Source organism: Ranitomeya variabilis, chromosome 5, assembly GCF_051348905.1.
Source record: "Ranitomeya variabilis isolate aRanVar5 chromosome 5, aRanVar5.hap1, whole genome shotgun sequence".
Taxonomy (NCBI): domain Eukaryota; kingdom Metazoa; phylum Chordata; class Amphibia; order Anura; family Dendrobatidae; genus Ranitomeya; species Ranitomeya variabilis.
In genome coordinates this window covers 175,628,605-175,642,693 of record NC_135236.1, presented here as the reverse complement: position 1 = coordinate 175,642,693, position 14,089 = coordinate 175,628,605, and the positions used below count along the sequence as shown (strand labels likewise).

General features: G+C 44.2%; 1 protein-coding gene across 1 annotated transcript in view; it reads left to right on the top strand.

Annotated features, from left to right (window-relative positions):
* MAN2A2 (mannosidase alpha class 2A member 2) overlaps nt 1–14,089 on the top strand; it is a 206,699-nt gene that overhangs the window by 171,837 nt on the left and 20,773 nt on the right. Inside the window, exons 18-20 of the mRNA XM_077263559.1 lie at nt 1,697–1,830; nt 8,828–8,969; nt 9,179–9,312. Of these exons, the coding sequence (XP_077119674.1) occupies nt 1,697–1,830; nt 8,828–8,969; nt 9,179–9,312 (410 nt within the window). The remainder of the gene's footprint in view (nt 1–1,696; nt 1,831–8,827; nt 8,970–9,178; nt 9,313–14,089) is intronic.

Here is a 14,089-nt window from a genome sequence, read left to right as displayed (position 1 = left end):
TTCTCTGAAAATTGAGAGAGTCATAACAACTCTGGACAACTACAGTACAGACGTAACAATATTCATCAAAATCTGATTTAAACTATAAATCATTTTCTGATGATACCCGGCCTCTAACAAAGCAAATAATATTATTGATTCCTTACTTAAATAATAATCAGTTTATTATTCAAGGTAAGCATTTTATCAAAGTAGTCAAATTCTTACAATTATAATCTCCGGACAGCATTTACCTTATAGCTGTGCAGTGCCAGTAAGTGAGAGACCAATGGTTTTCTTTTAAGACAAAAAAAATGTAATATAATTTAGAGAACCAATTTGTCAGGGTCATTGTATCCTGACTTTAAAGCAGTAGTGGAGCTGTTGGACTTGTTCACACATTGAGTATGTGCAGCGTTTTTCCCTTATGTTTTTTTTCATGTGTAAACACACAGCGTTTTACAGTACCAGCAAAATTAATGCAATTCTCAAAATCTCATCCACATGCTGCTTATTTTTTTCATAGGTTTTTAAACATAAATGTGTTTTTTCAAACATATAGCATGACGACTCTTAAGGTACCTTCACACTGAACAACTTAACAACGAGAACGACGACGATCCGTGAGTTGCAGCGTCCTAGATAGCGATATCGTTGTGTTTGACACGCAGCAGCGATCAGGATCCTGCTGTGACATTGTTGGTCGGAGCTAGAAGGCCAGCACCTTATTTCGGCGCTGGATCACCCGCTGACATCGCTGGATTGGTGTGTGACACCGATCCAGCGATGTCTTCACTGGTAACCAGGGTAAACATCGGGTTACTAAGCGCAGGGCCGTTCTTAGTAACCCGATATTTACCCTGGTTACCATTGTAAATGTAAAAAAAAAAAAAAACACTACATACTTACATTCCGGTGTCTGTCGCGTCCCCCGGCGTCCGCTTCCCTGCACTGTGTCAGCGCCAGCCGGCCGTAAAGCAGAGCACAGCGGTGACGTCACCGCTCTGCTTTAGGGCCGGTGCTGACACAGTGCAGGGAAGCGGACGCCGGGGGACGCGACAGACACTGGAATGTGAGTATGTACTGTTTGTTTTTTTTTACACTTACACTGGTAACCAGGGTAAACATCGGGTTACTAAGCGCGGCCCTGCGCTTAGTAACCCGATGTTTACCCTGGTTACTCGGGGACTTCGGCATCGTTGGTCGCTGGAGAGCTGTCTGTGTGACAGCTCTCCAGCGACCACACAACGACGAAACAGCGACGCTGCAGCGATCGGCATCGTTGTGTATATTGCTGCAGCGTCGCTTAATGTGATGGTACCCTTAGTGTTTTTGCAGCATTTTTCACCCATTTAAATGAATGCATACAATCACAACTAAATGTACATCAGTAATGAATGAGAAACAAGCATCATGCATTCTGCGATTTTCCTGACAAGGTACTACATTTTTACTTCAGAAAAATCCACTGTCAAAACTCAATATGTCAACACATCCACAGGACTAGGTGGGGGGCCTCATATGGGGTTTACATTAAACCATAGGAGTTTAAAGTGTTTGCTTTTAAGCTTTGCTTTTGTTTTGTAAAACTGAAGGTCTCATTCTTGATCCACATTATGTATGCAATATAGTGGTGACACATTGTGCATAATATGATTTAGCATCACTTTTTCTCTGTGATGTTTGTACTTACTATCAGCACTGTGTTCCCTTACAGGAACTGATGGCCTTTCTGTAGATATGAGTTCCCTCATTGACATCCGTGATCATGTCAATAAAGAGATTGCCATGAGAATCAGCACTGACATCCAGAGCGAGGACACCTTCTTCACTGACCTCAACGGCTTTCAGGTTCTTTTTTGCCTCCCTATTAATATCTCTGCCTCCAAGTAAAAGAACAGAATACAAGTGTTACAGTTGTGCTCAAAGGGTGTTGGAATCTTCTTATATCCTAGGCCATCTTTATGTAGAGCAACTATTCCTTTTTTCAGATCCTCAGAGAGTTCATTGCCATGAAGAGCCATGGTGAACTTCCAGTCACCAGTATGAGAAATGTAACACACCTGCTCCCCATTCACACCTGAGACCTTGTAACACTAATGAATCACATGACATCGGGAGGGAAAATGCCTTTTTGGGCACAATTTGGCCATTTGGGGTGTACTCACTTTTATTGCCATCGGTTTAGATATGAAAGGGAACCTGTCACCCCCAAAATCGACAATGAGCTAAGCCCACCAGCATCAGGGGCTTATCTACAGCATTCTGTAATGCTGTTGATAAGCCCCCGATGTATCCTGAAAGATGAGAAAAAGAGGTTAGATTATACTCACCCAGGGGCGTTCCCGCTGCGGTCCGGTCCGATGGGTGTCGCGGTCCGGTCCGATGGGTGTCGCAGTCCGGTCCGGGGCCTCCCATCTTCTTACGATGACGTCCTCTTCTTGTCTTCACGCTGCGGCTCTGGCGCAGGTGTACTTTGTCTGCCCTGTTGAGGGCATAGCAAAGTACTGCAGTATTCAGGCGCCTGGAAAGGTCAGAGAGGCCCGGCATCTGGGCACTGCAATACTTTGCTCTGCCCTCAACAGGGCAGACAAAGTACGCCTGCAGCGTGAATGCAAGAAGAGGACGTCATCGTAAGAAGATGGGAGGCCCTGGACCGCGACGCCCATCGGACCGGACTGCAGCAGGACCGCCTCCGGGTGAGTATAATATAACCCCTTTTTCTCATCTTTCAGGTAACATCGGGGGCTTATCTACAGCATTCCAGAATGCTATAGATAAGCCCCTGATGCCGGTGGGCTTATCTCATCGTCGATTTTGGGGGTGACAGGTTCCCTTTAATGGCTGTGTGTTGAGCTATTTAGATGTATCAGAGTGTCATATCTTCAGTGTTGTCCCATGAAAAGATATCATAAAATATTTACAAAAATGTGAGGGGTGTATTCACTTTTGTGATAAACTGTATATGTTCATGCAGGTCTTCGAAATGTAAATGTGTATTGCTGAGTTCCCAAGAAATCGGGGTTTTCATTCAAATGCTAATGATACATTATGTGCTCTGGACCTGACGGAGCACTTCATGAGCCTCTGCTTCCCAATGTTGTTTCCCCGCCTAGCACCAGCCTCTTTAACCCCTTCCCGACCCATGACGCCTATGTGGCGTCATGGAATGATCGCATCCCTGCAGATCGGGTGAAAGGGTTAATTCCTATTTTACCCGATCTGCAGGGAGAGGGGGAGTTGTACTTCAGCCTAGGGGGGGGTGGCTTTGCCCCCACGTGGCTACGATCGCTCTGATTGGCTGTTGAAAGTGCAACAGCCAATCAGAGCAATTTGCAATATTTCACCTATGAAAATGGTGAAATATTGCAATCCAGCCATGGCCGATGCTGCAATAGCATCTGCCATGGCTGGAAATCATGTTCTGGCCCCCCCCACCGCCCCCGATCTCCTCCCCAGTCCTCCGTTCTGTCCGGTACCCCCCTCCGTCCCCCTGTTCGCTCCCCCGTGCTCCTGTCCGCTCCCCCGTGCTCCTGTCCGCTCCCCCCGTCCTCCGATCCCCCCCCCTGTGCTCCGATCCACCCCCCCACCATCCCCTCATACTTACCGATCCTCCCGAAGTCGGTCCGTCTTCTCCCTGGGCGCCGCCATCTTCCAAGATGGCGGGCGCATGCTCAGTGCGCCCAAAGAATCTGCCGGCTGGCAGATTCGTTACAAGTACATTTTGATTAGAACCTACCACAGCGATCAAAATAAAAAAATAATAAATAAACCCCCCCCTTTATCACCCCCATAGGTAGGGACAATAATAAAATAAAGAAAATATTTTTTTTTCTTTTTCCACTAGGGTTAGGGTTAGAACTAGGGTTAGAACTAGGGGTAGGGTTAGGGGTAGGGTTAGGGTTACGGGTAGGGTTAGGGTTAGGGGTAGGGTTATGGCATGTGCACACAGAGCGGATCGGCCGCGGATCCGCAGCGGATCGGCCGCGGATCCGCAGCGGATCGGCCGCGGATCCGCAGCGGATCCGCAGCGGATCGGCAGCGGATCGGCCGCGGATCCGCCGCGGATCGGCAGCGGATCGGCCGCGGATCCGCAGCGGATCGGCCGCGGATCCGCAGCGGATCGGCCGCGGATCGGCAGCGGATCGGCCGCGGATCCGCAGCGGATCGGCCGCGGATCCGCAGCGGATCGGCCGCGGATCCGCTGCGGATCGGCAGCGTATCCGCAGCGGATTGGCCGCGGATCTGCAGCGGATTGGCAGCGGATTGGCCGCGGAACCGCAGCGGATTGGCAGCGGATTGGCCGCGGATCCGCAGCGGATTGGCCGCTGCGAATTCGAAGCAGTTTTCCATCAGGTTTACAGTACCATGTACACCTAAGGAAAACTAAATCCGCTGTGCCCATGGTGCGGAAAATTCCGTGCAGAAACGCTGCATTGTATTTTCCGCAGCATGTCAATTCTTTGTGCGGATTCCGCAGCGTTTTACACCTGTTCCTCAATAGGAATCCGCAGGTGAAATCCGCACAAAAAAACACTGGAAATCTGCTGTAAATCCGCAGGCAAAACGCAGTGCCTTTTACCTGCAGATTTTTCAAAAATCGTGCGGAAAAATCTCACACGAATCCGCAACGTGGGCACATAGCCTTAGGGTTAGGGTTGGAATTAGAGTTAGGGTTGGAATTAGGGCTAGGGTTTGAAATAGGGTTAAGATTAGGCTTGTGGTTAGGGTTACGGATAGGGTTAGGGGTGTGTTGGGGTTACAGTTGTGGTTAGGGTTGGGATTAGGGTTACGGTTGGGATTAGGGTTAGGATTAGGGTTGGAATTAGGGTTACGGTTGTGTTGCGGTTAGGGTTGTGGTTAGGGGTGTGTTGGGGTTAGGGTTGTGATTAGGGTTATGGCTACAGTTGGGATTAGGATTAGGGGTGTGTTGGGGTTAGTGTTGAAGTTAGAATTGAGGGGTTTCCACTGTTTAGGCACATCAGGGGTCTCCAAACGCAACATGGCGCCACCATTGATTCCAGCCAATCTTGCGTTCAAAAAGTCAAATGGTGCTCCCGCCCTTCCAAGCCCCGACGTGCGCCCAAACAGTGGTTTACCCCCACATTTGGGGTACCAGCGTACTCAGGACAAACTGGGCAACAACTGTTGGGGTCCAATTTCTCCTGTTACCCTTGCAAAAATAAAAAATTACTTGCTAAAACATAATTTTTGAGGAAAGAACAATTATTTTTTATTTTCACGGCTCTTCGTTATAAACGTCTGTGAAGCACTTGGGGGTTGAAAGTGCTCACCACACATCTAGATAAGTTCCTTCGGGGGTCTAGTTTCCAAAATGGGGTCACTTGTGGGGTGTTTCTACTGTTTAGGCACATCAGGGGCTCTGCAAATGCAATGTGACGCCCGCAGACCATTCCATCAAAGTCTGCATTTCAAATGTCACTACTTCCCTTCCGAGCCCTGACGTGTGCCCAAACAGTGGTTTACCCCCACATATGGGGTATCAGCGTACTCACAACAAACTGGGCAACAAATATTGGGGTCCAAATTCTCCTGTTACCCTTGTGAAAATAAAAAATTGCTTGCTAAAACATCTTTATTGAGGAAAGAAAAATGATTTTTTATTTTCACGGCTCTGCGTTGTAAACTTCTGTGAAGCACTTGGGGGTTGAACGTGCTCACCACACATCTAGATAAGTTCCTTGGGGGGTCTAGTTTCCAAAATGGGGTCACTTGTGGGGGGTTTTTACTGTTTAGGCATATCAGGGGCTCTGCAAACGTAACATGATGCCCGCAGACCATTCCATCAAAGTCTGCATTCCAAAACGTCACTACTTCCCTTCCGAGCCCCGGCATGTGCCCAAACAGTGGTTTACCCCCACATATGGGGTATCAGCGTACTCAGGAGAAACTGGACAACAACTTTTGGGGTCCAATTTCTCCTGTTACTCTTGCAAAAATAAAAAAATTCTGGGCTAAAAAAATATTTTTGAGGAAAGGAAACACATTTATTATTTTCACGGCTCTGCGTTATAAACTTCTGTGAAGCACTTGGGGGTTCAAAGTGCTCACCACACATCTAGATAAGTTCCCTTGGGGGTCTAGTTTCCAAAATGGAGTCACTTGTGGGGAGTTCCTACTGTTTAGGCACATCAGGGACTCTGCAAACGCAACCTGACGCCCGCAGAGCATTCCATCAAAGTCTGCATTTCAAAACGTCACTACTTCCCTTCCGAACCCCGACGTGTGCCAAAACAGTGGTTTACCCCCACATATGGGGTATCAGCGTACTCAGGAGAAACTGGACAACAACTTTTGGGGTCCAATTTCTCCTGTTACCCTTGGGAAAATAAAAAATTGTGGGCTAAAAAATCATTTTTGAGAAAAGAAAAATTATTTTTTATTTTCATGGCTCTGCGTTATAAACTTCTGTGAAGCACTTGGGGGTTCAAAGTGCTCACCACACATCTAGATTAGTTCCTTGGGAGGTCTAGTTTCCAAAATGGGGTCACTTGTGTGGGAGCTCCAATGTTTAGGCACACAGGGGCTCTCCAAACGCGACATGGTGTCCGCTAATGATTGGAGCTAATTTTCCATTCAAAAAGCCAAATGGCGTGCCTTCCCTTCCGAGCCCTGCCGTGCGCCCAAACAGTGGTTTACCCCCACATATGGGGTATCATCGTACTCAGGACAAACTGGACAACAAAATTTTGGGTCCAATTTCTCCTATTACCCTTTGGAAAATAAAAAATTCTGGGCTAAAAATCATTTTTGAGGAAAGAAAAATTATTTTTTTATTTTCACGGCTCTGCGTTATAAACTTCTGTGAAGCACCTGGGGGTTATAAGTGCTCACTATGCATCTAGATAAGTTCCTTGGGGGGTCTAGTTTCCAAAATGGGGTCACTTGTAGGGGAGCTCCAATGTTTAGGCACACAGGGGCTTTCCAAACGCGACATGGTGTCCGCTAACGATTGGAGCTAATTTTCCATTCAAAAAGACAAATGGCACGCCTCCCCTTCCGAGCCTTGCCGTGCACCCAAACAGTGGTTTACCCCCACATATGAGGTATCGGCATACTCAGGAGAAATTGCCCAACAAATTTTAGGATCCATTTTATCCTGTTGCCCATGTGAAAATGAAAGAATTGAGGCTAAAAGAAATTTTGTGTGAAAAAAAAGTACTTTTTCATTTTTGCGGATCAATTTGTGAAGCACCTGGGGGTTTAAAGTGCTCACTATGCCTCTAGATGAGTTCCTTGGGGGGTCTAGTTTCCAAAATGGGGTCACTTGTGGAGGAGCTCCAATGTTTAGGCACACAGGGGCTTTCCAAACGCGACATGGTGTCCGCTAACGATGGAGATAATTTTTCATTCAAAAAGTCAAATGGCGCTCCTTCCCTTCTGAGCCTTACCATGTGCCCAAACAGTGGTTTACCCCCACATGTGAGGTATTGGTGTACTCAGGAGAAATTGCCCAACAAAATTTAGGATCCATTTTATCCTGTTGCCCATGTGAAAATGAAAAAATTGAGGCTAAAATAATTTTTTTGTGAAAAAAAAGTACTTTTTCATTTTTACGGATCAATTTGTGAAGCACCTGGGGGTTTAAAGTGCTCACTATGCTTCTAGATAAGTTCCTTTGGGGGTCTAGTTTCCAAAATGTGGTCACTTGTGGGGGAGCTCCAATGTTTAGGCACACGGCGGCTCTCCAAATGCGACATGGTGTCCGCTAAAGATTGGAGCCAATTTTTCATTCAAAAAGTCAAATGGCGCTCCTTCCCTTCCGAGCCCTGCCGTGCGCCCAAACAGTGGTTTACCCCCACATATGAGGTATCAGCGTACTCAGGACAAATTGGACAACAACGTTCGTGGTCTAGTTTCTCCTTTTACCCTTGGGAAAATAAAAAATTGTTGCTAAAAGATCATTTTTGTGACTAAAAAGTTAAATGTTCATTTTTTACTTCCATGTTGCTTCTGCTGCTGTGAAACACCTGAAGGGTTAATAAACTTCTTGAATGTGGTTTTGAGCACCTTGAGGGGTGCAGTTTTTAGAATGGTGTCACTTTTGGGTATTTTCAGCCATATAGAACCCTCAAACTGACTTCAAATGTGAGGTGGTCCCTAAAAAAAATGGTTTTGTAAATTTTGTTGTAAAAATGAGAAATCACTGGTCAAAATTTAACCCTTATAACTTCCTAGCAAAAAAAAAATTTGTTTCCAAAATTGTGCTGATGTAAAGTAGACATGTGGGAAATGTTATTTATTAACTATTTTGTGTCACATAACTCTCTGGTTTAACAGAATAAAAATTCAAAATGTGAAAATTGCGAAATTTTCAAAATTTTTGCCAAATTTCCGTTTTTTTCACAAATAAACTCAGAAATTATCGACCTAAATTTACCACTAACATGAAGCCCAATATGTCACGAAAAAACAATCTCAGAATCGCTAGGATCCGTTGAAGCGTTCCTGAGTTATTACCTCATAAAGGGACACTGGTCAGAATTGCAAAAAACGGCAAGGTCATGAAGGGGTTAACTTGATTGATTGCTCCGTATCGATGGGAGCCGGTGTGTACGCGTGCTGGCTACTGTGCAATTTAGAGATTGTTAGCAGCATCCAAATTGTTAAAAGCCATAGACAAATATCACTCCAGATTCTTTCTATTGAATTTATCCCGCTTCTACTGCATTACGCTGTTAGAGACCCTTGACATTAAGAAGGACGAGATACACAGCCCCAGTGTGGTATGGTCCGTTGTACATAAATTATTCTCAGTATAACTGTCAATATTCTTACTGTAGATTTCCGTAAAATCAGACATATTCTTGTTCTTATTTTAATGCAGATCCAAACTAGAAAGTTTTTCAAAAAACTTCCACTGCAAGCCAACTTCTACCCAATGCCGGTGATGGCATACATCCAGGATGAGCAGAACAGATTAACGCTACACACGGCCCAAGCCCTGGGGGTATCCAGCCTGAAGAGTGGTGAGGAGAAGCGCTATGTTCTCTGCTAATTAATCACTTGGAGTTTCCTCTGTTTATGAAAATCAGAATAGTTAAATCTGAGCACCATCTGTCAGCGCCACAACATTGATCACATTTAACGCCGCTATTGATATTACTTGGCTTTAAATGGCTAACAATATTAATTTATAAAACAAATTGGCCATTATTGTCCTTTCTCTCTCTTGCAGGTGAACTCGAGATCATTCTGGACCGACGCTTGATGCAAGATGACAATCGTGGTCTTGGTCAAGGTTTGAAAGACAACAAACGAACATGCAATCGATTTCGCCTTCTGTTGGAGAAAAGATCACCCGGAACTAAGGTAAAATACTGGAAAGAGCTGTGCGACCTTCGTGCAGGCTAAGGGTGGATGGCAAAGCTTGCGGAGAGCTGCAGTCCACTATCGCTTCCCATTCACTCATTACAGTTAGGTAGATACTTTACAGCAGTAGTTTCTTCAAATTAGTCTAGAAGGTCTGCACATTAGTATCACTTGCTCTTGATCTGGTGGACTTGTGCCATCTATATGTCATTGAGTAAGGCTGACCGCAATTTTCTTGGCCAAACAACAAGTGATCACCATCTTCATTTTCAAAAGGCAGTTGTAATAAGACAAACACTTTAAATCTTCTACAAAAAAAGTTTTCCTTTTTTAGAAGAAAAACTTGTTTAATCCTAAGAAGCCAATCCACAATTTCCTACTTCAGGAGCTTCAAAATTATAAAACCTCAAGTCTTCCTTACCCAATAAAATTTCAACTTTGGCTGCCTTTAGTTTTTATCTGCAGACTCAACAGAGTTTATTTATGTTGTCTCGTCAATTAGTGCAACAATAAAAAAAAAAAAGGCAGCCAGCTCACCTCCTCCGTAGTAGCACAAACCCTTGGTGTACAGACTGCTTCTCGACAATGCATCCAACTTAGGTAATTTGGTGATCATAGTGTGATTCAATTTTCTCAGATGAGGAGAAAAAAATGTCTCCATCTTCTCCATCCTGTAAGTTCGTGAAAATCGGACTGCACTCAGACGTCATCTGAGTGCAGTCCAATGGTTCCCACGGACTCATTGACTTGCATGAACAAGTGTGATCTGATAATCAGATCCAACTCAAGCATGCTGCAATTTTTCCTCAGACATTCTCTGAGGATAAAATTGGACATGTTCACGGCTCCATAGAATAACATTGGTCCGAGTGTTGTCATATCTTTTGTCAGATTGCACTTGGAATGAAAATGCAGTCATGTGCACTAGCCCTAAAACTTCATAATCCAATTAAAAAAAATAGTAGAATAAAGCAAACCATTTCGAAAGCAAGCATCCTTAATCGTGGCATAAAAGCAAATAAAGACAGGGTGGGATATATATATGTATATATATATATATATATATATCGGTTAACATCTATAAGGATGAAAACACAGGTGTGAACTTAACCCTATCAATACTCTGATTAGAGATATACAGTATAAAAACAAGATTTTTCATCACAACCAAAATATCAGAAACAAAGCCACATTATTACCAGTAAAACATCATGAAATAACAGTGAAACTTAATGAAACATCAGTCCAATTAGTCCCTCTGATATTAAGCTAGGTAGCAAATATACAGACCTTTAGTGCCTTATTCCAAGTCTTAAGGGAAAATAGGCAGAAATATACTTTTTATAGGGAAAATTAAAACCTTGGTGCATCCATCACGCTGACTTCTGGCCTTAGCAAGTGGTTTTCTGCCATGAAGTTTCTTTGAGGTAACAACCATGCATGGGCTTGTGTTATGCTCTATGCCAGGGTAGGTACTATTAAATTGCCAAAAGCAGAACTAATGAAAAAATAAATGTTCTACCAAAGCTCCCCGTTTCCCTCTGTGATGTAATGTGTAAGATGTTTTCACTTCCATCTTTATGCACTGTTTTGTGACTCCCCTCCTAATCTTACCACCGTGTTTTGATCTTATGATCTAGAATTCTCCTCCATCCGAGTGTTTCTACCATACATCCTCCCATGCCCTAAAGTATATCATCCTCTTATTGATCTGTGAAGCATCGCTGACTTTGTTTATGACATTTTCCCATCCATGTCCATCCATTTATTACCTCTTCCATTTCATTATTCCCCTGTTTACCATAACCCCTCTGCCCAGCTTTCCAGCTTCCTTTCTAAACTGCTTTCCTGGTTTAGAAAACTGGCCTTTTCCATCATGAAGACCGTCAGCTCTGAGGTAATTCTCTCCAGGGAGTACTGCTGAATGGCTGTGTAGTGATGTGCTCTTGTAATATAGTTAGCTGCTTTGTGGACGCGCCGTAGCCTAGTTTGTGTGCCGCCGGCTAACACCTCTGTGTCCCTGTAATATCCACACAAGGAGTCGGTGATTTTGTGTTAGCTGTCAACACATGTTCACTGAGAACTAGTGATTTTATTATGGCCATTACCTCACCACACTGCACAGTTTGGAAGACCAACTTAGACAAAAAATGCTAGGTTCTTCTCTTCATTATGTAGTTATTTTTCCAGCTCATGCTGTGACTATGTAGATAATACTGTGACCCAGTTCTGGTCCTTTTCTTTTGAACTTCCTTTTGTGCCTATTTCTTTCTCATGAAAGCTTTGTGTATTCAGCTTTTTATACTTTTTAGTAAGCTCCTTATCTTTTATTTTATTCCCTTTTATTCATGGACAATATTGATTTGTTTTCAGGATGGATTTAGTCTTCAACTCTACTTTTATTACTTCTTGATGGTTCGGAGCTGACTGAGAGGCACTTGCTGCAAAGACTGATCACCAATTAAATCATTTTTTTTTATTTCACTAACAATTTGAGACCGCCTTAGCAAACATCAGAATGTTACATAAAGTCATTTTTTAGACTGGACAACTCAAATTGATGGTCTACCGAGCTAGCAACTGTAAAAAGTGAGAACCCCTCATTGTAAGCATTCATCTTGTAGGGGTATCTTTTTGTAAGTGTTCAGGCAAAGCAGCTAAGGACATAATAATAATAATTTTATTTCTATAGCGCCAACATATTCCGCAGCACTTTACATTTTAGAGGGGATTTGTACAGACAATAGACATTACAGCATAACAATAAACACATAGATCAAAACAGATACCAAGAGGAGTGAGGGCCCTGCTCGCAAGCTTACAATCTATGAGGAAAAAGGGGAGACACGAGAGGTGGATGGTAACAATTGCTTTCGTTGTTCGGTCCGACCATAGTGTAAGAATCGGGTGTTCATGTAAAGCTGCATGAACCGGGTATAAGCCTAAGTATGTAACAGTACAGATACAGAGGGCTATCAACTGCATAATGCGTATGAGAACATGATGCGAGGAACCTGGTTCTGGTAAAAATTTTGAATGGGCCACACAGGGATAGTTAGGTTAATGTGTTGAGGTGGTAGGCCAGTCTGAACAAATGCATTTTAGGGCACGCTTAAAACTGTGTGGATTGGGGATTAATCGTATTAACCTGGGTAGTGCATTACAAAGAATTGGCGCAGCACGTGAAAAGTCTTGGAGACGGGAGTGGGAGGTTCTGATTATTGAGGATATTAACCTCAGGTCATTAGCAAAACGGAGGGCACGGGTAGGGTGTTAGACTGAGACCAGGGAGGAGATGTAGGGTGGTACTGAGCCGTGGAGCACTTTCTGGGTGAGGGTAATAAGTTTGTACTGGATTCTGGAGTGGATGGGTAACCAGTGTTATGACTGGCACAAGGTAGAGGCATCAGTGTAACGGTTGGTGAGGAATATGATCCTGGCTGCAGCATTCAGGACAGATTGGAGAGGGGAGAGTTTGGTAAGAGAGAGATCAATTAGTAGAGAGTTACAATAGTCCAGACGAGAATGAATAAGAGAAGCAGTAAGAGTTTTTGCAGAGTCGAAAGTAAGAAAGGGTCGAATTTTTGAAATGTTTTTGAGGTGCAGATAACAAGAGCGAGCCAGTGATCGGATGTGGGGGGTGAATGAAAGCTCGGAATCAAGTATCAAGGACATCTGTTAAAATTCACGGGTCAACCTGCTCTGGTGGTTCCTGGCGTCATGTACATCAGTTACCTGACTGCTGCAGGGAATCAGTGGCTTCAGTCGCGATGGTTACGTATTCAGCACAAGACCATTGAGACCACTTATTGGCTGCAGTGGTCAAGTGGCTGATATATGGCACATCATAATTGCTGGAAATGTGGGGGATTCACAGGCAAAGTAATGCTTATTTCTTTATTTTACATTATTCCCTTCCTCTAAGAATTTTTTTTTTTTAACTCCTGGAACAGCCGTTTTAACGGGATACTCTTCTCTAACATATGTTATCCAGGGAGGCATGCAACTGTTTTGTGTCAGGAACACCGCGCTGCACTTGCTCACTGAGCGAGTGCGCGTGTCCTGAGTAAAACAAACAGTGCCCAAAGAAACCTGTGGGGCGGGGCAGCAGCGGTGAAGATGTGTGCTTCAGACAAACAGGACCTGAAGCATGTAACTGCTGGGGGCATGGCCTAAGATCCAGAGAGCTAGGAGCTGAAGGAAAACTCCTAGAAAGGTAACTACGGGACAGAGTTACCAAGGGATTAGACAGAACGGATAGTCAGGACGTGGCCAAGGGGTCATACACAGAGAGGGCAGCGTAGTACAAGAGAAACAGGTAGAGGGTAGTCAGGATGTAGCCAAGAGGTCATACACAGAGAGGTCAGCGTAGTACAAAAGGGACAGTCAAAACTCGTAACAGGGACACAGCCAAATCAGAACCAGACAGACGTAATGTAGCACAGGCACAAAGTACAACAGGGTCAAACACACTCGGCCATGGGTCAGAGTATAAGCGACAGGGAATGGCCCCACAATGAGGCTATAAGAAGCCTCCCAGAGTGAGGCCATCCAGGTTAACCCTAAAACCACCTAATCCCAGAAACTTAGCAGACCATGACATTTTGTTTTTGGTGGATTCAACAAAAATTCCAGAATAAATAGTCTGTGTGTTGCAGTATGAAACTTGAGCTTATAGTTTATGAATAGAATACAGGTTTATGCTACCCTAAGGTTATTTGGTGCCATATGCATGTACATATGATCCACAAGGCCCTGTCACACATGAGTATAAAAA